The following is a 22,731-nucleotide window of genomic DNA, read 5'->3' as shown; positions in this document are numbered from 1 at the left end:
ATAGATATCTTATTATACAGATACTGGCCGCAGCTAGAATAACCTACATCCAACAGTGGAAACAGGAAAATATCCCGACAACCTTAACTATCATCACCAAAATCATGGAATGCGCAGAACTGTCCAAAATGACGATGGAATTACAAAACAAAAATGACTCAGAGTTCTACAAGGCCTGGGAGAAGTGGTACCGATGGTTAACCAAAATAAACAACAATATAATAGAAAATAACGGTCAAATTACCCAAACACAACTTTCCACCTCACTTTAGAGAACAAAACCCTAAACAAACTTAAAAGAAGAAAATCAATAACACCAACACATAATTGAAAACATTAGAGTTGCATATACTGTCTGAATTTACTCCCTTTGATACCTACTATAAACACTAACAACTTAACCCTCATTCATCTCTAACATATACACCTACCACACACCACAAACTAACAAGTCGTCAAAATTCCAACTCCTGCTACACTGCAGGTATTACCCCCCCTTTCCCCCCCATCCAAATCCACTCTACTTTTCCACATACAGTGGTACCTCAAGATACGAACCCCTCGTCTTACGAACAACTCGTGATACGAGCCCGGGGTTCAGAAAAATTTTGCCTCTTCTTACGAACTTTTTTCGAGTTACGAACCGTCGTTTGGAGACTGCTGGGAAGCCGTGCGGCTGTTTTAAAAGGTGACAGCCGGGCGGCGGGGCTTCCCAGAAGCCTCCCGAACGCCGGTTCGTAACTCGAACAAAGTTCGTAAGAAGAGGCAAAATTTTTCTGAACCCTGGGTTCGGTTCGGGAGGTTGCTGGGAAGCCCCCCAGCCCGGCTGTCACCTTTTAAAACAGCCGCGCCGCTTCCCAGCTGTCTCCCGAAGCCGAACGCGGAAGTTCGGCTTCGGCGTTCGGCTTCAGGAGACAGCTGGGAAGTGGCGCGGCTCTTTTAAAAGGTCGCAGCCGGCCTGGGGGGCTTCCCAGCACCCCCCGAACCCGGGTTCGGGGGGGAGCTGGGAAGCCCCCCAGGCCGGCTGTCACCTTTTAAAACAGCCGCACGGCTTCCCAGCAGTCGCCAAAAGCTGTTTTTTTGCGGGGGTTTTTTTGGTTGCACGGATTAATTGACTTTACATTGTTTCCTATGGGAAACAATGTTTCGTCTTACGAACCTTTCGTCTTACGAACCTCCTCCTTGCACCAATTAAGTTCGTATCATGAGGTATTACTGTATCTCTTAATGCTTACATTACCTTTCTAACTTACTACCTTACTACCGACAGACCGGCAAAGATAGCCCTGGAGTGTTCACACACAAATTGAACAATCTGGCAGCCACTACTGGAGCTCCAGGGCATACCGATAGCAACCCATCACTGGTATCCGTTTCTAGGTGCTATCATATTTCAAAACTTAAAATGGATACCAGTGATGGGTTGCTATCGGTATGCCCTGGAGCTCCAGTAGTGGCTGCCAGATTGTTCAATTTGTGTGTGAACACTCCAGGGCTATCTTTGCCAGTCTGTCGGTAGTAAGGTAGTAAGTTAAAGCTTAAACTGCCCAAAGAGCTGTTGATTCAGTTCTACAAAGAAATTATTGAGTCTATCATCTACATCTCTATAATTGTCTGGTTTGGCTCTGCAACCAAACAAGACAAACACAGACTTCAACAGATAATTAGAACTGCAAAAAAAAAACCCTGCTACCAATCTGCCTTCCATTGAGGACTCGTATACTACACAACTCAAAAAGAGGGCTGTGGAAATATCTATAGACCTCTCACATCCTGAAATAGATTTACGTTTCTATCATGAAAACTTTTAAAAATAAGAAGCACCTCCCACTTTGGTGAAAAAAAATGGTGGAAGGTGGAAGATAGAATAAATAGAATTTAGATAGAATTCTTTATTGGCCAAGTGTAATTGGACACACGAGGAATTTGTCTTTGGTGCATATGCTCTCAGTGTACATAATGAAAAAAAATATAAAGGAAAAAATATAAAGAAAATATATAAAGAAAAAATATATTCATCAAGAATCATAAGATACATCACTTAGTGATAGTCATAAGATACTAACTAATAAACCATCAAATCATATTAGGAAACAATAAAAACAATCTAAGTTGTAAAGATACAAGCAACATAGATATAGCCATAAGTGGTAAGAGATAGGAACTAGTAAGGATGAGAAGAATAATTGTAGTACAGTCTTAGTAGATAATTTGACATGAAACTAATCTGCGGGAACTGATGGGACAAGGTAAGAGGATATATGGTTAGTAGAATTCGAGACCAAGGTATAAAGTATATATTAGAATTACTTTATAATATGTAAATAGATATATTGCTCTTGAATTAAAATGGTAGATAGAAATTATGCCCCCAATTTGGTGGAGGGGTATGAATGTTGTTTGGTGGTGGGCACTTAACACTGAGCACACCGTTATGTGTTGTGTGAATATTTATTGTTATTAGGAAAATCAATTAAAAATTATATTAAAAAATAAAGATAATTTGACAGTGTTGTGGGATTTAGTTTTTTAGCAGAGTGATGGCATTCGGGGAAAAACTGCCCTTGTGTCTTGTTCTGGTGTGCAGAGCTCTAAAGCGTCATTTTGAGGTAGAAGTTGAAACAATCACCATAAAAATCCCCATCCCCATAAAGCTCGTATGCGGATGGAAGCATGGAGTGCTCCAAAATTTCCTGATAGACGGCTGCATTGACCCTAGACTTAATGAATCATAGTGGACAAATACCAGCAGATGATATTGCTGGAATGAAAATGTTTCACTGGACCTCAAACATCTTGCAGTGTGTGCCTCTTCATTTTATCTCTATACTCTGGGTCCTTGGTTTCCAAATGAAATGCAAAGGTTTCCACAGTCTGTGTTGATTTGGGGAGCAATGTCATCTACTGGTATTCGTACACTATGTTTAATTAAGACTTAAATTTTTCATCAGGACTTGTCATCTGTCCACACTGCTCAAAGCACCAAAACCTGCTTTAATGACCATGGGATTAGTGTCATTGATTGGCCAGCAAACTCACCTGACCTGAACCTCATAGAGAATCTATGGGGCATTGCCAAGAGAAAGATGGGAGACATGACACAGAACAATGCAGAAGAGCTGAAGGCCGCTATTGAAGCATCCTCGTCTTCCATAACACCTCAGCAGTGCCACAGGCTAATAGCATCCATGCCACGCCACATTGAGGCAGTAATTACTGCAAAAGGGGCCCAAATGAAGTACTGAGTACATATGAATGCTTATACTTGTCAGAAGTCCAATATTATTCTATGTACAATAATTTTTTAATTGATTGCATGTAATATTCTAATTTTCTGAGATGGGGGATTTGGGATTTCATGAGCTGTACCCCATAGTCATCACAATTATGACAAATCACGGCTTGAACTATCTTGCCTTCCATATTATGAATATCTCTCATATATTAAGTTTCACCTTTTAAGTTACATTACTGAAATAAAAGAATGTTTGCACTATATTCTATTTTTTTGAGTTTCACCTGTATTGTCCTGTATTTTTTTCATATTGTTGTAAGCCTCCCTGAGTTCCATTGAGAGTAGGGTGGCATAGAAGTCAAACAAACAAATAAATCCAAAAATTAAAATTAAAATAAGTAGGAAAATGGTAAGAGAACACCTATCTGACATTGATGAATATAAATCACCAGGACTTTATAGATTACATCCCAGAGTTCTGAAGGATCCGGCAGATGTTATCTCAGAATTGCTGTACCAAATCTTTCAAAGATTCATCAGCACAGGGGAAGTACCTGAGGATTGGAAAAAGGCTGATGTGGTTCCCATCTTAAAGAAAGGGAAAAAAACAGACCCAGGAAATCAATACCTGGGAAGATCCTGGAAAGATAATAAAACAACCCAGATCTGCGGATAAATAGAAGCAAATAAAGTTACAACTAACAGCCAGGACAGGTTTGTTAAAAACAGATCATGCGAAGCCAATTTTATTTCAGTCTTTGATAAACTCCCCAAATTAGTAGACTAGAGAAATGTTGTGAACATAGTATACTTAGATTTTAATAAGGTATTTGATAAAGTAATCCGCAATCTATTTCTGCTAAGCTAGAAAAAAGTGGGATAGACAACATATCATCAGATGGATTTGTAGCTGGCTGGCAAACCGTACTCAACGAGTAGTCCTTAATGGTATTATATCCATATGGAGAGAAGTAAGCAGTGAGATACTACAAGGCTCCATCTTAGGCCCAGTACTATTCAAAATCTTTATAAATTACTTAGATGAGAGAATAGAAGGGGAACTTATCAAATTTGCAGCTGGTAATAAACAGAAGACAAGCTCAATATCCCAAAAGATCTTGACAAACTTGAACAATGGGTCCTATCCAACAAAATAATTTTTAATGCGGAGAAAAGCAAAGTATTACATTTAGGCAGGAAAAATTAAAACTATAAGTGCAGATTAGGCAAAACCTGGCTCAAAAACAGTAACTGTGAGAGCAGAATGGAACTGTTCTCATCTACTTTGCTGCCTCTGGTTTACCCCCAAGGTTCCATCCCCAACCATTTGCAGCTGTCTTTTCTCCTTGACTGAGATGGCCCTAGCTCTTCACCCCAGCCCCTCAATTACAGCCCCTCCCATCACAACCCCTTCACGAAATGGGTCCAAAGTCTGTTCATCCCTGGCTTTTGCATGCACAGGACACTTTTCTGCCAGCCAATCTAAGGAGCAACGGGAGAAGAATTCCACCCTTCTCTGTGAGGATTGCTACTCCAGTGGGAGCTTCATTCCTTCCTTTATATTCCTACCCACTTTCACTGTGTGTGTGTTTTTGCATAAGGATCCATGATAGCAATGGGGAAAAATTCCACTCCCTTCTCCGTGGGGACACTAGTCCAGCGGGAGCCGCACCACGGACAAAGAGAGAACCCAGATCTGCCCCCTCCCCAAATCCAGAGGGCAGCTACAGTAGTGAGGGGGCTGCAAAGAGATGTGGGCGGAAAGCAGAAGAGGAGGAGAAGTGAATAAAAGAGCAAGCAAGGAGATGAGTTGGGGAGCTGTGGGCAAAAATAGCTTGGGCATTGGAGTGCCACACCATGCATTGTTCTCTGGATCCCACCTGCTCAGTCCTGCCAGAGCGGAAAATCCCCTGTACCACTGCCCTCCCTCTCCAGGTTGTGGGGGAAGAAGGGGGCATCCCTTCCCTGGCATTGTCTGAAAAGTGAAAGAGGTTCAGAGAAGGAGGGATACTGAGGGAGCCTCAGTTTCCCTAAGACAGCGGTCCCCAAACTATGGCCCGCGGGACGGATGCGGCCCACTGAGGCCATTTATCCGGCCCGCGGCAGCGTATGAGATTTTACCGATCTATACAATAAGCTCCCGAATCTCCCGTCCACTCTGCTGCTGAGCGTCTGGCGGTGGCAAGGAGGAGGAAAGCCAGGGGGCGGGGAGGAAAGTGGGCCTGCATTGGCCCCTTTCTTTTCCGCTTTTAGGGAGAGAAACTGTTGCTGCCCTATGGTAGAGCAGCAACAGTTCCACTCCCTAAAGGCGAGAAAGAAAGGGGCCAATTGCAGGCCCGCTTTCCTCCCCGCCCCCTGACTTTCCTCCTCCTCCTCCTCCAGACGCTCAGCCTCAGACCGTCTTGGTCCCTCCAGTGCCGCTTTTTTGCTTTTTTTTTTTTCTTCAGGGATTTTGCACCAGTGAGGTTTGTGCGCATTTGGGCACTTTTGGCATTGGGGGGGTCTGCTGCGGAGAGGGAGAGAGAGAGAGAGAGGGGGATATATAGAAAGGGAGTGAGTAAGAGAGAGAGAGAGAAATAAAGCAAGAAAAAGAGGGGGAGAGAGATTGGGAGAGTGCTGCTTTTTTGCTTCTTCGCCGCCCTGCGGGGAGGACCCTGGCCTCTGCCCTCAGCCTGGAAGCCCTGCAAAAGAGCGGCTGGAGGTGCTGAAGGCACTGCAGGGCCAGTACCTCTGGAGCCGTAAGGAAGCCATCAGGCCCCCCCCTGCACACTAACTTGTTGACGGCCACGCCATCCCGGATCGCGGAGAGGGGAGCTCTTCCCCGGCCAGGTGATGGCGAGGCCGTCCCAATGCTTGCTCACTGCCCAGGCCCTGTGCTTGGAGCCAGGGGCGACGGGCCTAGCTTACTTGGCCCCGGTGCGGCGGAAGCGCGGGGTGGAGTAGGCGGTGGCGGCTGCTGTTGCTCCAGGCCCGCCCCCGAGCTGAGCTTCCTTCGGCTTTCTTGGAGGCAAAGCTGCAAAGCTGATTTGCCGCCTCGAAGGAAGCCAAAGAAAGCTCAGCTCGGGGGCGGGCCTGGAGCAGCAGCAGCAGCAGCCGCCGCCACCTACTCTGCCCTGCGCTTCGGCCACACCGGGGCCAAGTAAGCCGAGGCTAGGCCCGTCGCCCCCAGCTCCAAGCGCAGGGCCTGGGCAGCGGGCGAGCACCCCCACGGTCATGATGGCGCCTACTCCGCCCTGCGCTTCAGCCGCACAGGGCAGCTCTGGCGGGTGTGGGGCAGCAGGGCAAGCAGCGAATGTGGCGCCACCAAGCGTGGGTCGAGCGGGAGGGCACTGGCAGCAGCGGCACTGAGCAGTAGCCGCAGGGTAGCGGCGGGATGGTTGGCTGCAAGGCAGTGGCGGCGGTGGCTGGATGTGTTGCAGGACACCGAACATGCTGGCGCTGCGCTGGGCATGGGGCTGGCACCTCCATCCCGGCCCAGCCAGCGAGCCAGTGCCAGCCCCATGCCCATGCCCAGCGCAGTGCCAGCAATGTACTGCAACCTGATGTTGGTACCACCGTCTTGGAGCTCCTGCTTGCAGCCGACTGCCCCGCGGCGCACTAAACGCATTTGTGTGTGTGAGTGGTGTTGCAGGGCAGAAAAAAAGAGAGAAAAAAGAGAGGAAGGAAGAGAGAAGAAAAGGAGAGAGAGAAAGAAAGCAAGAGAGAGAGGGAGAGAAAAAAGAAGTGAGAGGGGGAGGGAATGTGAGAGAGAAAAAGAGAAAAATTAGAAAATGATGGAGGGAGAGAACGAGGGAGAGGGAAACGAAACAAATGAGAGAGAAGGAAAAAAGGGAGAGGGAAGAGAGAAGTGGAAAGGAGGGAGGGAGGGAGGGAGGGAAAGAAGGAGAAATGGAGGGTAAAGGAAGGAAGGAAGGAAGGAAAGAAGGAAGGAAGAAGAAATGGAGGGAACAAGGAAGGAAGGAAGGAAGAATGAAATGAATGGAGGGGCGGAGGAAGGAAGGACTTTTTTTGGGTGTGTGTGTGTAAATTTTTTAAAAAATTTCTCTCAACATACATTCAATTCTAATATCAATCATCAAAAAAGTTACAAGTTTTTTTTCTAATGTTGTCATCTAGGTATATACTTTTCTTTTAATTAAATTCCCTCCTTAATGTTCCTTCAAAAAGTACACCAATTATATTTCTAACTTATTAACCATTATCCCAAAGTGTTTCCTTCTTTCTTTCTACATTTTTCTATAAACCAAGAAAATATTTTATAGCCAATCAGATGTTAACAAAAGAAAATTAAAAACAAAACATAAACATATATGAATTTCAGACTTCTTTTGCCCCCTCTAAATAGTACAATTTTGTTTTTTACTTTAAAATAAGATATGTGCAGTGTGCATAGGGATTTGTTCGCAGATTTTTTTATAGTCCGGCCCTCCAACAGTCTGAGGGACTGTGAACTGGCCTCCTGTGTAAAAGGTTTGGGGACTCCTGCCCTAAGAGAATAGGAGAGAAAGAGCTAGGAATGGGAAGGGGTGCATGAAGTCTGGAAGTGCAGAGCAGCTTCATTCTGCTAGTCACTGCTGATGCAAAGGAAACGGCCTCGAAGCAGCTGTTGCTCCTGGAATTCCCCCCCCCCACCGCTCAGATGAGGGGCGCTGCAGATCTTGGCCATTTCCTTGTTCTGAAAGGGGCATGGGGAGACTGGGGCGAGGAAAGAAGGGCGGCTGCTACCAGACTTTACCACACTTCTGCAGATCTAAGTTAAAGCCAGCACTGGCTTGCCATCTCAGGTCAGATTGAAAGTGTGCCAGCAGCCACCCTTCTTTCTGTTGGAAGGGAAGAGGGGGGAGTGTGGTGGGAATGGGAGAGAACAGAGCAACCTCGTACCTGCAGATCACCTCCCAGACCAAAGACTGGCAGAATAAAAAGCGAGAAAGGATAGAGGGAGACTCATTCCTAAGATTCACACTATGTTAAACACACACCAAAAACACGGCCACTTAAAACAAGCCTTTATGAATCTATTTGGTAATTGTGTGCAATGGCACACAAATATGGACTAGCATCCCCATGGAGAAAGGAGTGGAATTCTCCCGTTGCTATCATGGATTCTCATGCAAACACACACACACACACACAAAGAGTGGAGGTGTGTGGAAGGAATGAGGCTCCTGCTGAACTAGCAACCCCATGTCCCATATGCCCAATGGCCTGGAGTGAATGAGGTTTTGGGTCCACTTGGCAAATGGGCTGTAACGAAGGAGCTGGGATGGAAGGGAATGATAAAGGTTGTATAAATAGAGGCATTGAATCAAAATCACATGAAGGTTGCTGGAATACTGCAACCAATTTTAGTCACCATTCTATAAAAACAATGTTGACACTATGAAAAAAGATCAGAGAAGAGCCCTGGAGACTAAAGCATATCACGAATGGCTACAGATTTTGGATTTGGCTAGTCTAAAAAAGAGAAGAACGCCTCTACTTAAGAACTTTTCTAGATAAGAACCGGGTGTTCAAGATTTTTTTTTGCCTCTTCTTAAGAATCATTTTCTACTAAAGAACCCGAGCCCGGAAAAATTTCCCAGGAAATTTAAGAGCGGCATGAAGACTCGTCCAGTTTCCTGCTATTCCCCCTATAGCGCAGTGTATGGGAGGCGTGTGCTCCTCCTCGCCGCCTCAGAGTCCCTCTTTTTTTTTTAAGCCTTAAAGTTTTGGATTTTTTTGATTCCCTCATCTCACCTTCTTTCTTCGGCAGTGATTGTCCTCCTCCTCTTCTTCCTCCTCCTCCCCCCACCCAAATTCCAAGCTTTTCTTTCTTTCCTAATGGGTTTGCATGGATTATTTGCTTTTACATTGATTCCTGTGGGAAAAATTGCTTCTACTTATAAATGTTTCTACTTAAGAACCTGGTCACAGAATGAATTAAGTCCTTAAGTAGAGGTACCACTATATTTCAATATTTGAGGGACCATTACAAGAAGAAGTGGTTAAATTATTTTCCAAAGCACTAGAGGGAAGGACGAAGAGCAATGCTTGGAAACTAATCAAAGAGGAACAGTGAAGACAATTAAACATTGAAAAGCTTGCCTTCAGAAATCATGGGCATTCCATCACTGAAGGTTTTTAAGGAGAGACTGGAAAGTTACTTGTCTGAAATTACATAGGTCCCCCTGTTTGAGCAAGGGGTGGACTAGAAGATCTCCAAGGTCCCTATTGAAATTACATATTAAAGGAATGAATATAGGTTGGTTTTAAATTTCCTGAAAGTACTGGTGGATTCTAGAGACAGCTTACTCCTGTAATGGCTTCCTGTTAAATATGTTATTAAGGCAGGGAGGACTAAAGCATCATGTATCATACTGCAAATACTAAAATAGCATAATTTTAATCCATTTCATTGTTAAATCCAAACACCAGTGGTTAACACAAGGCTTGAAATTGGTTCACTATATGCACAGCCCAGTATTTAATGCTAACCTAATTCCAAAGATTAATGAAGCTGTCCTTTTGCAGCACTGTAAACAACAAATTAACAGTTTATTTAATTTAATCCAGTATGTGTATGTATATATGTATATGTATATATATATATATATATGTGTGTGTGTGTGTGTACATACATGTATACATACATACATACATACATATTTCTTCAATACACCAGGATGATTCGACACAAAAATATGTAACCTTTCCCTGGTGCAGAGCTGAAGGGATTGGATACTGTAGCCTAGAGGATAATTCTCTGCCTTACAAGGCAAAGGTTGCAGGTTCAAGTCCCAGTGGGTATGGCTAGCTGATGAGGCCAAAATAAGGCCGAAATAGATCTATCCTAGTCTCCCTTAATTTTCAAATTCAGCAAAAAAACATGTGACATATATGGGCCAAGAGGCAAATAAGGAGCTGTGATGTTCCTTCAGTACACCAGGGTGATTCGACACAAAAATATGTAACCCTTCCCTGGTGCAGAGCTGAAGGGATTAGATACTGTAGCCTAGAGGATAATTCTCTGCCTTACAAGGCAAAGGTTGCAGGTTCAAGTCCCAGTGGGCATGGCTAGCTGATGAGGCCAAAATAAGGCCGAAATAGATGTATCCTAGTCTCCTTTAATTTTCAAATTCAGCAAAAAAACATGTGACACATACAGATAGAATTGTCGGCTATCAATAAAAACATTAACTGCCTTGGAAATAATGGCCCTGGGTTGGGCCGAGAGGCAAATAAGGAGCTGTGATGTTCCTTCAATACACCAGGGTGATTTGACACAATAAGGCCGAAATAGATCTATCCTAGTCTCCCTTAATTTTCAAATTCAGCAAAAAAACATGTGACATATATATATATATATGGAATATGCATGCATGTGCTCATCTGCTGCTCACTTAAGGGAGCATGCACACATACTTACCTGCTTTGAACAGCTCACAGCCCAGTGGTGGCCCATAGCTTGGGCATTAGGGACCTCTGTTTTAGTGTGAGTAAGTGTGTGTGTGTGTGTATATATCTGTGTGCGCGTGTATGTCTCCCTTTTCACTTATCAGAAATACCAAAGATACCAAGTACCAAAGAATTTTTCAGCAAATTTGCTAAAGCTGTGTGGTAGTGCTGCTCTCTAACATATAATTATTTGAAAGCAAACCTTCCCAACATTAGCAGGAATTAGCTCTCGATAAATACACATAAAACCAGATTGCATCCCAAGAAGAAAGCTATTGGCAATCTACAGTATACTGAAACAATTACATTTGAAGCAATAAAGCTTACCCAACAATCACAAGTTTAAATGCGGAAAGCCTGAACAATATTCCCTTGCAGATATTTTGTTATCCAGACTAGTAAGCCAGTGGCATCCCAGGGATTCTACTTAGTTTCCACGACCAATTTTAAGATGAAATCTAGTGATTGACTACGTTATTGAATGATTTTAACAAGTTTACCAGCAATCTCCCCAGAATAACATTGAGTCAACACTAAAACTATTCATATTCTTCCACATTTACATTAATCATTCAATGACAATAGGCTTTTAATTTTCAGTGCACAGTGCACAGTGGCTCAGGATTAGAACAAACAAGGAAAAGACCCATAATTAAATGTGTAAAGGCAAGTCCAAAAACAAATACAGTGGTACCTCTACTTACTTAATTCGTTCCACGACCAGTTTCTTAAGTAGAAAAATTTGTAAGGAGAAGCAATTTTTCCCATAGGAATCAATGTAAAAGCAAATAATGTGTGTGCTTGGAGAAATCACAGGGATGGTAGAGGCCCTATTTCCTCCCAGGAGATTCCTTGAGAGGCCCCACAGAGGCTTCTCCCTACCTTTTCCGGCCCTGTTTCCTCTCAGGAGATTTCTAGAGAGGCCCCGCAGAGGCTTCTCCCTGCCTTTTCCAGTTACAGTTTTCGAGGCTCGGGTTTGTAAGTGGGAAATGGTTCTTGAGAAGAGGCAAAAAACTCTTGAACGCCCGGTTCTTATCTAGAAAAGTTCATAAGTAGAGGCGTTCTTAGGTAGAGGTTGTTGTGTTTGGGCCTGGGCCAGCCGTTGCTCCCACAGATGGGAGAGACGTGGCACAAAGTGAATGTGAAAGCCTGGCTGACAGCCAGGAAGATGTAGCAGACAGCCAGGAAGATGTGGCAGACAGCCAGGAGGATTCAGCAGGCAGCCCAGGGGATTTGGCCTGCAGTCCCTCAGACAGTCTGTCCTCGCTCAGTTCATCTGCAGATCAATACATTGATTTATGTAGCCGAAGACCTATGCAGAGGATCGCTTTAAGTAGTATTACAAATCATTATAGGAGCACCTGGGTTGGTTGTGGTTCCCTTAATGAGGGCTAAAGGGATAAAAAGGGAACAAGGGCCAAGGCAAACTGTGGCTGTTTATCTGTGTTGTTTTGTGGTTCCTGCTTCAAAGTTTCTGTGCCGTTGGAGTTTTCAACCCAGCTTTGCAGACAAGTGGGAGGTGAAAACTCTGGGACTTGCTGTGTGCTTCAAAGATTCAAAAGGACTCCTGAAACGTCTTTGCTCATTCCAGGTTGTCTTTGTTTGTTTTTCCCTGTGTTTTTTGTATGCGGCTGAAGTAAGCCTTGCATTGTTTTCGGACATTAAGAACTGTTTTTAGAGTAAGCTATTTTTGTTTATCTAATACAAGTTTGCTGATTAGCAGAGCACGTGTGTGTTTGATTTCTTTTCACTGGACTATTACGCATTGCCGAGCCAGTCAGGCAGAACAGAGGTACTACTGTTTGTATATATGTATGTATGCAGTGAAGGGCCACCAAACCTTTTATTACCACATTGTGGGTGTGGCTTGTGCAGGACGCCCTGCATTTTCTTTCAACATTTTCAGTGCAAATTGGGTGCTCTAGGGTGGAACGCCATTTCGCTACCACACTGCATTCCCCACCCCCCACCTCTGGGCCGTAGCCCATCCCTATATGTATGTATATGTTCAGAAAGTATTCAGACTTTCACTTTTGTCAATTTTGCTATGATGCAACCTGATTCTACAATTATAATTCTTTTTCCCCCTCATTAATCTACACTCAATATCCTGTGACAAAGTGAAAACAGAATTTTATAAATGTCCATAAGTTTATTAAAAAGAAAAAAAATGAAATATTACATTAACATAACTATTCAGGCCCCTCACTCAGTACTTTGTTGAAGCACCTTTGGCAGCAATTACAGCCTCAATTCTTTTGGGATATGATGTGATAAGCTTTGGAGACCTGGACTGAGGAATTTCTGCCATACTTCCTTGCAAATCCTCTCAAACTCAGTCAGCTTGGACGGTGAACATCAGTGGACAGCCATTTTCAGGTCCCTCCAGAGATGTTCAATTGGCTTCAAGTCAGGAATCTGTCTGGGCCACTCCAGGACATTCACAGAATTGTCCCTAACATTACTTTGTTGTCTTGGCTGTGTGCTTCGCTCATTGTCATGTTGGAAAGTGAATCTTTGGCATCTGAGATCTTGAACATTTTAGAACAGGTTTTCATTGAGGATATCACTGCATTTTCTCCATTCAGCTTTCTCTCAACCCTGACCAGCCTCTCAGTCTCTGTAGCTGAACAATACCCCCCACAGCATGATGATGCCCCCACCAGGCTTCATTGTTGGGAGGATACTGGGCAGGTGATAAGCTGTGCCTAGTTTCCTCCACACATGATGTTTACAATTGAGACCAAACAATTCAATCTTGGTTCATCAGACCAAAGAATCTTGTCTGAGAGTCCTTCAGGTGCTTTTTTGCAAATGCCAAGTGGGCTTTCATATAGTTTGCACTGAGGAAAGTCTAGCCACTCTGCCAAAAAGCCCGTATTGGTGGAGAATAGAATAGAATAGAATTTTGTTGGCCAAGTGTGATTGGACACACAAGGAATTTGTCTTGGTGCATATGCTCTCAGCGTACATAAAAGAAAAAATACATTTGTCAAGAATCATGTGGTCTTAAGTGTTGTCTTAATGATTGTCATAGGGGTCAAATAAGCAATGAAGAAACAGTCAATATTAATAAAAATCCTAGGATACAATAAGCAAGGATAGGAATAAGTTACAGTCATACAGTCCTAAGTGGGAGGAAAAGGATGATAGGAATGATGAGAAAAACTAGTATAAATAGAAGTGCAGATTTAGTAAAAAGTCTGACAGTGTTGAAGAATTATTTGTTTAGTAGAGTGATGGCATTCGGGGAAAAACTGTTCTTGTGTCTAGTTGTTTTGGTGTGCAGTGCTCTGTAGCGACGTTTTGAGGGTAGCAGTTGAAACAGTTTGTGTCCAGGATGCGAGGGGTCAGTAAATATTTTCCCCGCCCTCTTTTTGACTCGTGCAGTATACAGGTCCTCAATGGAAGGCAGCTTGGCGGCAATTGTTTTTCCTGCAGTTCTGATTATCCTCTGAAGTCTGTGTCGATCCTGTTGGGTTGCGGCACCAAACCAGACAGTTATAGAGGTGCAGATCATAGACCCAATGATTCCTCTGTAAAACTGTATCAGCAGCTCCTTGGGCAGTTTGAGTTTCCTGAGCTGGCACAGAAAGAACATTCTTTGTTGTGCTTTTTTGATGATGTTTTTGATGTTAGGTGACCATTTTAGGTCTTGAGATATGATAAAACCTAGAAATTTGAAGGTCTCTACTGTTGATACTATGTTGTTTAGTATTGTGAGAGGTGGAGGGGTGGAAGGGGTTCTCCTAAAGTCTACCACCATTTCTACGGTTTTGATGTGTTCAGTTCTAGATTGTTCTGGTCACACCACAAGGATAGTTGTTCAACCTTCCGTCTGTATGCGGATTCACCATTGTCTCGAATGAGTCCCATCACTGTTGTATCGTCTGCAAACTTCAGTAGTTTAACAGGTGGATCGTTTGAGATGCAGTCATTAGTGTATAGAGAGAAGAGAAGTGGTGAGAGTACACAGCTTTGGGGGGCACCTGTGCTAATTGTACATGTATCTGATGTGATTTTTCCTAGCTTCACCTGCTGCTTCCTGTCTGTTAGGAAGCTTGTGATCCACTTACAAGTGTGTTCAGGTACCACTAGCTGATTTAGTCTGGTTAAGACAGTGGTTCTCAACCTTTCTAATGCTGCGACCCCTTAATACAGTTCCTCATCTTGTGGTGACCCCCAACTATAAGTTTAGCGCCAATTCTTCCAATAGATCTTTAAGCTGATTGGCAAGAAGTCAGAGGGACACCCTCCCTGTAAACGCCTGATTGGTTGGATTGTAAAAATATGTTCTGAGATGCCAGAATAGAAGCTTTAGTTGCTAACACCATTGGAAATTTGTCTTTTCCCATGGTCTTAGGTGACCCATGTGAAATGGTCGTTCGACCCCCCAAAGGGGTCCCGACCCCTAGGTTGAAAACCACTGGGTTAAGAGAATGTCTGGTATGATGGTATTGAATGCTGAACTGAAGTCTACAAAGAGGACCCTAGCCTAAGTTATTGGAAATTCAAGATGTTGAAGGATGTATTGTAGAGCCATATTAACAGCATCATCTGTCAATCTATTTGCTCCGTATGCAAATTGCAGGAGTCTAACAGTGGATCCGTAATGGTTTTCAAGTGCAACATCACTAGCCTTTCAAAGGTTTTCATAACTACAGATGTTAGAGTAACTGGTCTGTAGTCATTCAGTTCCTTAATGGAGGGCTTCTTCTGATGAAACATCATCTGGTATCAATTTTAAGAATGCTAGTTGTATGGAACCTGTCTTCCACTATTTATTATGATATAGTGATATTTATTTATTTTATTTATTTATTGGATTTGTATGTCGCCCCTCTCCGCAGACTGATATAGGAAGGTATTTGCATTTCTTGTTTGAATTGTTTTGTTCAATATTCAACAGTGTGGCATATCTCCAATTTCTAACATTTTCGTCATGCCTATCACTAGCTATTTTGTGCAAATCTTTGTTCTTCAGAAGACTTACTGAATTACTCTAATTCAATCCTATTTACCAAGAAGTAATTTTGCTGGTAGAGCTTACTTCCATGCAAATAGTCTGGGATTCATTATTTTGCTTATTAGCCCAAAAATCTGCATTCCAGCTCGAAGCCAGAAATAGAAAATGAATCTAGAAAAAAAAATATCCTCAATTTATGAACTAATACCAATGCTGATGCTCTTGGTCTTTCAATTTTTTTTATCTGAACAAAAAGTACATGGTAGAAAGCGTTATCACAGGTTCCCAGCTTTTTTAAAAAACTTAGTTACATGATTGTATTCTTATTTTTTGATAGTTTTGGAATCAGTGTCAGATAAGTATCAGAACAGAAAAAGAATAAAAGGAGTGAGTGGTTTTAAGTATTCAGCAGATATGTGAACAGAGAAGGATGCGAAATTCTACATCCATCAGTCAACATCTAATGTTCTTTGTTGTTCATCTTTTGTAGATAGGACAATAGAAACAGCTTTTTTTCTGCTCTTCCCTGTAACTTCCTTAACAATGCCCAGTCTATTTGCTTGTGCAACACAAACACTTTTGTGTTAAAAAAGCAGAACAAAAACATCATCAGCATTAGAAGTAGATTACTATCCGATTTCAAACTAAACACACACCACACTCAACCGTATGTTGGTGCTGTTCACGATTTTAAAAGGAGGAGGCAGTTTTAAGTTGCAAATGACACTCGACAACCAAAGCTACAGATTTTTAACAACATCACGATATTGCTTAGACTCCTTTTTTTAGACGCGGACTGAATGAACCTTTGAAAGATGCGGTTCAATCGGACACCCGGTTAAAAGCATCTTCCAATAGAAGTACAGTATTCCAAAAAGCCATTAGTTTTTCCCCACGACAAATAGTAACCTCTACTGCAATTGAATAAATTATCCCTCCTCCTTTTTCTTTATACTACGTTTTAAAAACCAAAAGCTGTCCAAACGACACTTCGGGGACAGGGACGCAAAAGCAAAAGGGGAAACTGCGAGAGCGCGACGACGAAACCAGTATACGTAATACACTTTCTTTCTCTCAAAACCTTTAAACGCCTTTCTGGACAGCACGGTAGAAATATACAGAATTGCCCTGGCCGAAGCTCAGAACCGGTGTGGGGACAAAGAGTAAAAAGTGTACGAACGAAGATTCTTCTCTCATCTATTTCCCGAACCCCAAAGAACAGCCTCGGGGATGGCAGAGAGAGGACAGAGAGGCATCAAATGCCAAAGGGAGGTGTCACTCACCGACTCCGTATTTCTCGTGCTCTGTAGGAATCCACATGAGTGCGCCTTTTGGTCCTCTTTTTGCAAATAATACCCGAAACAGCTGTAGATTCTCTCCAGCAGCTCAACAAACAGCAGCAGCAGCTGCCGTTGCCAACAACTCCCTCCCCCTCGCCCAGCGTCCAGCGCTAATACAGCCGCGATTACTTTTGCGCGCGGCTCAGCTTTGCCCCGCAGCCTTCAGCGGCGAAGTCATTGTTCTAATTGACTAAACCAGCTCGAGCTCTGGGACAGTCACAGAGAGCTCCGTCTCCGCCCCACCGAACCTTTCAAGGCCCCTTTGCATGCTGGGAAATGGAGTATTTTCTTCACCAGCCACCCCGAAAGACACGCCTATCTTTCTTCTAGCTCTTCGCGGAGCCCGCTGGTGAACCAAAAGACGCCCGCTCCCGACATGCTTTGGGCCAGGGAAGAAGGAGGAGTTGGGGGGGGGAAGAGATACACCTTAACACTTCCTATTGGTATAGGCGCCAAGCTAAGGTCGGAAGGCGGCGCTTTGGCGAGAAATTGCTGTACCTACGTTACGGCCTGACGGGATGGCTTGTTTGCAGAATTGGGCGGCGGAGGGGAGGAAGGGTGAGTTGGATATCTTCTTCCCGAGGCTTTCCCCTGTTCTGGAGAAGAAGCTGTGACGCGTTTAGAAGCTCAAAAATGAAACGCTGGGCAAATTTGGAGGATGGGGTTAAAGTCTTAAAAGAGAATCTGGTTTCTTTTCCGCGTGGCAGCGATGAAGAAATCGGGTTTCAATTTTTAAAAAATGTTATTAAAAGGCAACGTGCCATTTTTGGGAGGAAGAATAGCTAATAAAATGGCTTGAAATGAGTTCTTTAGAAAATTCCCATCCGTAACTGTTCCCGTAGATCACGAATACTGAAAGCCAGTGATGGCTTTTTCAGGCTCGTGCCTCGGCATGCATATTTTCAATGACAACCGGGACAGGAAGATCTTTTTATTACAATTTGTCACAATATTCAGACAAAAGGGATTCCTCTCATTTAAAAAAGGAACCCCGATCTTTAGCTTATATTAGCGATGGTGAACCTTTTTTTTCTTGGGTGCCGAAAGGGCGTGCACGAGTGTCCACACCCATAATTCAATGTCTGAGGAGGGCAAAAACAGCTCTCACCCACCATAGGCCCTCTGCAATATCAGCAATGGACTTTCCCAACTTCTGGTGGGCCCAGTAGGCTCGTTTTTCACCCTAGTCTCCAAAGGCTTCCCTGGAGCTCTCCCTCCCCAGGCTCTCTGGAAGCCAAAAACCTCTCCCAGAGCCTCTGTGTGAGCCAAAAATAAGCTGGCTGGTGCACACATGCATGTTGGAACTGAGCTGGGGCAATGGCTTGGGTCCCAGCAGATATGGCTCTGTGTGCCACCTGTGGCACCCATGCCATATGTTCGCCATCACTGGCTTATATCCTCTTTTATAATTAACAAGAAAGAAATCTGGAAGAGGAAAGTTGATTGGGCAGGATAGTAGCATGTATGCTCATTAAAATGGGGTTTGAAGCAGAGGTGGGTTTCATCAGGTTCTGACTAGTTCTGGAGTATCAGTAGCGGAAATTTTGAGGAGAACCAGTAAATACCATCTCTGACTGGTCCTGCCCCATCCATTCTCTGCCTCCCAAATCTTAGCTGATTGGGAAGAAATTGAGATTTTGCAGTAACTTTCCCCTGTAGTGGGAAGGGAATGGAGATTTTGCAGTATCCTTCAACTGGAGTGAGGAGGGAATGGAGATTTTACAGTATTCTTCTGCCACACACACAGAACTGGTAGTAATTTTTTTTAATCCCATCACTGCTCTGAAAGGGGTATACATTGTAAGGAAAAAAGTTGTTTAGAGTTCATAAAAGATAAGCCAGATCCCAAGTTGAATTGACAAACCTGTCCTTTCTGGAGCAAGTCTCCAGCTTGTTCATCAGTTTAGGAATGTTAAAAGCTAATCTGAACTTCACTTTAAAAGAGAGAAAATAAATCAGATTAAAATACAAAGTAACTATGTCAGTTAACAAATTACAAAAGCCATGTCATTTGCCTTGATTACCTCCCTTCTGATACTAGTAGAACTGCCTAGCAGATCGATATGTATCATAGATTATCTTAGATCTTGTTGAGAAAGGCTTTGAGAGACAGGAAAATGAGAAGGCATCATTTGCAACCTAAGTTCCTCACATCTCTGATCCTTGGCACAAGATGGTGGAATACAGAAGGAAATACAAGTAGTCCAAAAAGTTATAAAGGATCACATTGAATACAACAACAAATAAAGAGTCCTAATATAAGCAAAATAAAAAGATCAAAAAACAATTTCAATTGTGCTAAGTAACCCTGAAGTAATAGCACCCCAGATACCAAAAAATGAAGGAAAATGGAAATCTACAGTGGCAACATTATAGAATAGAATAGAATTCTTTATTGGCCGTGTGATTGGACACACAAGGAATTTGTCTTGGTACGTGTGCTCTCAGCGTACATAAAAGAAAATACATATTTGTCAAGAATCATGAGGTACAACACAATGATTGTCATAGGTCATAGGCACTGTTCCCTCTAAGCTGCGTGCCCGTGCAGCCATCAGGAACCGGCTGTGCAGGATTGTTGGAAGCCATGTAGTCAAGAGCCAGCGAAGAGAACTGCAGGTGGGCCCATTTTCCCCCACCCGTCAGAGGCAACGCTTCCTGCTCTCTGGGCAAACCTTTTAAACACACCTCTTTCCCCTGCGTGCAATGTGATATACCTCACGACTGTGGACACCACCGTGAAAAAGTTTTTGACCTCCGAGGGAAAAAAACTCCCGAGGGCTAAAAAGGTGCGTGGGATTCACTCCCCCCCCCCCATGGCTTTGGCCCTTCTCCCTCAGAGGGTCCTTGTCAGGGGGTGCGCAGGGCAGTCGAGAACTGGCCCTAGCTCGCCAAGCAATGAGAACTGGCAGCCCTTTGTTCGTTTGCCCTTAACCTGAAGGTGGGGGAAAAAAGCTCAGTTCCTCTTTCACTTGAAAAGGAAACACTCGCCTTCCCCAGGAAAGTTGTTTTGTGCATGTGTGTTTGGGGGGGAACTGAACAGAGGCGGCTTTGCAGCAAGGAGGCTTTTTATCAGAAAAGGCGAAACCCAAACGGGGCTGCAAAGATGGTCCATGGAAGTTGGTTGGGCTTTTGAAGATGGCAAACCTTTCTCCTTCCTGGGTCTGCTCTGGACCCAGCAACAAAGTGTTGCATTCCAGGCGGTGCACGGGGCTTCCGGGTGGCAGGGACAAGGTGGGTGCATTGCTGAATTAGCCGGTCCCAGCAGAGAAGTAAAAAGGTTGCAACTGCTGAGGCGGCTCTGGCAGCTTCCCTTTGAAGAGCATCAGCACCGGGAATATCACGTCCACGCCCCAGGCCAAGACCCCACCGCCACTGTCTCAGCCGGGACTGGCTAACTTAGGCAGCATGCCCCCCTTGTTCCTGCCACCCGGAGGCCCCGTGCAGCTGCCTGAATTGTGACACTTTGCTGCTGCGAAGAACAGGGCAAGGCATCTCCTGGGCGTATTTCTGTCTTTTACTTCTGTGAAATCTCTCTCTGGATGGACTCTGTCCCATGGGACTCCCAAGATGCGCTGAGGGGACACCCGGCCCCCAGGATCCCTGGCCCCAACCCCGTGTTTTTTTCCTGTGCCTTGGACTCCCTTTTCAAGCCAGCCCCCAGCAAAGCCCAGGCTGGGAGAGCGGGCTCAGCAGCTTCTTCCCCAACCCCCAAATGTGAAGGCGAAACCCTGAGCGCAGGAGAGGAGTCGATCGTGCTCGGCTGGCTGTAAAACTGGTAAGTTCTGTGTGAAACCGGAAGATAAGCTAAGAAAAAGTGGGGTAGGCTGCTGGCTGGTCCCCAGAGAGACAGAGATGGAGGCAGAGAGACGAGAGGGGAAAAGGGGGTGGACAGAAAATGATGGAAAGAACAAGGGAGGGTAAGAACAAATGAGAGAGAGAAGGGGAGAGAAGGAAAGGAGAGGAAAGAGGAAAACGAAAGAGAGAGAGAGAAATTAGAGCAAAAAGGGGAGAAAAAAAAGAGAAATGAGAAAATGATTGGGGCAGAGAATGAGAGGAAATAGAGAAACAAAAGAGAGAGAGAAGTAAAAAGCACCCAAAGAATAAGGAACAATAAAACCCTCAAACCTGTTTTTGGAAATGGTTCAAGAGAGTATACACACGGGGGGGGGGGGGACAGGGATTGAAAAAGGGGAAGTGAGAGGGGGAAGGAATGAGAGAAAGGGAGGAAGAGGAAGAAAAGAGAAACAAATGAGAGAGAACATGATATAGTAGTTGGGAGCAAATATACCTTTTAAATCTGTTATTTCCACTCATAAATTAGTTTGGTTAACAAAGAAAATATAAACAAGCTTAACCATGGTTTCTTCACTTTGGCAAGAGTGGTAGAAATTTGAGGAGGGATGATTGATTATTAAATACAGTGATCCCCCGGTTATTGCGTCCCCAACCATTGCGAACAGGGTAATTTGCGATTTTTGAACCCGGAAGTCAAAACACCATCTACGCATGCGTGCCCATAGGCACGCATGCGTAGATGGGGCCCGGCAGATCAGCTGCTGGGCGGCTTCCCTGGGTCTTCCCCCTCTTGCTGGCGGGAGGGCAAGCAGCGGGCATCAGCAAGGAGTTTCCCCACCGCCCACGCAAACTCCTCACTGCCGCCCGCCCTTCGCCCGCCCACGCCGTTCATTCTCGCCGCTTTCGAGCTGAGTCCTGAAGCGAATTCGCTCCAGGACTCAGCTCGAAAGCGCCGAGAGCAAGCGTGGACAAGCCGTTCGCTGGCGCTGGCTAGCGGCGCTTTTGAGCTGAGTCCGGAAGCGAATTCGCTCCCGGACTCAGCTCGAAAGCGCCGAGAGCCAGCGTGGACAAGCCGTTCGTTGGCGCTGGCTATCGGCGCTTTTGAGCTGAGTCCGGAAGCGAATTCGCTCCCGGACTCAGCTCGAAAGCGCCGAGAGCCAGCGTGGACAAGCCGTTCGTTGGCGCTGGCTATCGGCGCTTTTGAGCTGAGTCCGGAAGCGAATTCGCTCCCGGACTCAGCTCGAAAGCGCCGAGAGCCAGCGCCCCCGGACCCCCCAAACCGGGTTTGGGGGGCTGCTAGGAAGCCCCCCATGCCGGCGGCAAACAGCCGCCCCGCCCCCAATCTTCGGCTCCTCGCTAGCGCTGTGGGAGTAAAAACACCATCTGCACATGCGCAGATGGTGTTTTTACTTCCGCAGCGCTACTTCGCGAAAACCCGCTCGTTGCGGGGGGTCCTGGAACGGAACCCTCGCAACGAGCGGGGGATCACTGTATAGATTGACTATGGGATGATGGTAAAAGATATATTTAGAATGTATTAATTCGTAAAATTGGATTAGAATTTTAGAACTATATAGAATCACATAGGTAAAATTAATGGAAGATACATATGATAAATAAGGGGTCCATGATATGTACTGTTTGATTTTATGACTTTGCATTATGAATTTAAAATATACTTGGAAATGTAGAAGATTGATGAAAGTTAATAATAGTAAATGCTAAGTGCCTGAAAATTAATTGAGCTTGGAGATATTGAATGAAATTATAGAAAAGTAAATATGGAAAGATATTAATTGATGCATTGGTGTTCAGATAGATTTTCATAGTATTATTAGATTACTATAATACTATAATACTAAGAAATGAAGATTTTAAAGCATGGATTTATTAATAGTTGTGTTTTTGGTTTTGCTGGTTTTTTTAGTTTTAATAGTAATAGATTTTGGTTTTGTTTT

The 22,731-nt window shown here is 44.3% G+C and overlaps 2 protein-coding genes across 4 annotated transcripts in view; one reads left to right on the top strand and one right to left on the bottom strand.

Moving 5' to 3' along the window:
• DOCK4 (dedicator of cytokinesis 4) overlaps window positions 1–17,175 on the bottom strand; it is an 826,344-nt gene extending 809,169 nt beyond the window's left edge. The window contains exon 1 of the mRNA XM_070755516.1: window positions 16,919–17,175. Coding sequence (XP_070611617.1) covers window positions 16,919–16,955 — 37 coding nt within the window. The 5' untranslated portion in view covers window positions 16,956–17,175. The remainder of the gene's footprint in view (window positions 1–16,918) is intronic.
• A 183-nt stretch (window positions 17,176–17,358) lies between these two features.
• The window catches only part of ZNF277 (zinc finger protein 277), a 306,252-nt gene continuing 300,879 nt past the window's right edge, over window positions 17,359–22,731 (top strand). Inside the window, exon 1 of one of the 3 annotated variants that reach the window (XM_070755514.1) lies at window positions 17,359–17,533. In XM_070755514.1, the coding sequence (XP_070611615.1) occupies window positions 17,494–17,533 (40 nt within the window). In that variant the 5' untranslated portion in view covers window positions 17,359–17,493. The remainder of the gene's footprint in view (window positions 17,534–22,731) is intronic. The other 2 variants (XR_011559472.1, XM_070755515.1) reach the window with 2 other exon arrangements.

The sequence above is a fragment of the Erythrolamprus reginae genome, chromosome 6 (genome assembly GCF_031021105.1).
Source record: "Erythrolamprus reginae isolate rEryReg1 chromosome 6, rEryReg1.hap1, whole genome shotgun sequence".
NCBI lineage: Eukaryota > Metazoa > Chordata > Lepidosauria > Squamata > Dipsadidae > Erythrolamprus > Erythrolamprus reginae.
The sequence above is the reverse complement of the archived record's forward strand: the minus strand, read 5'-3'. Positions and strand labels throughout refer to the sequence as shown.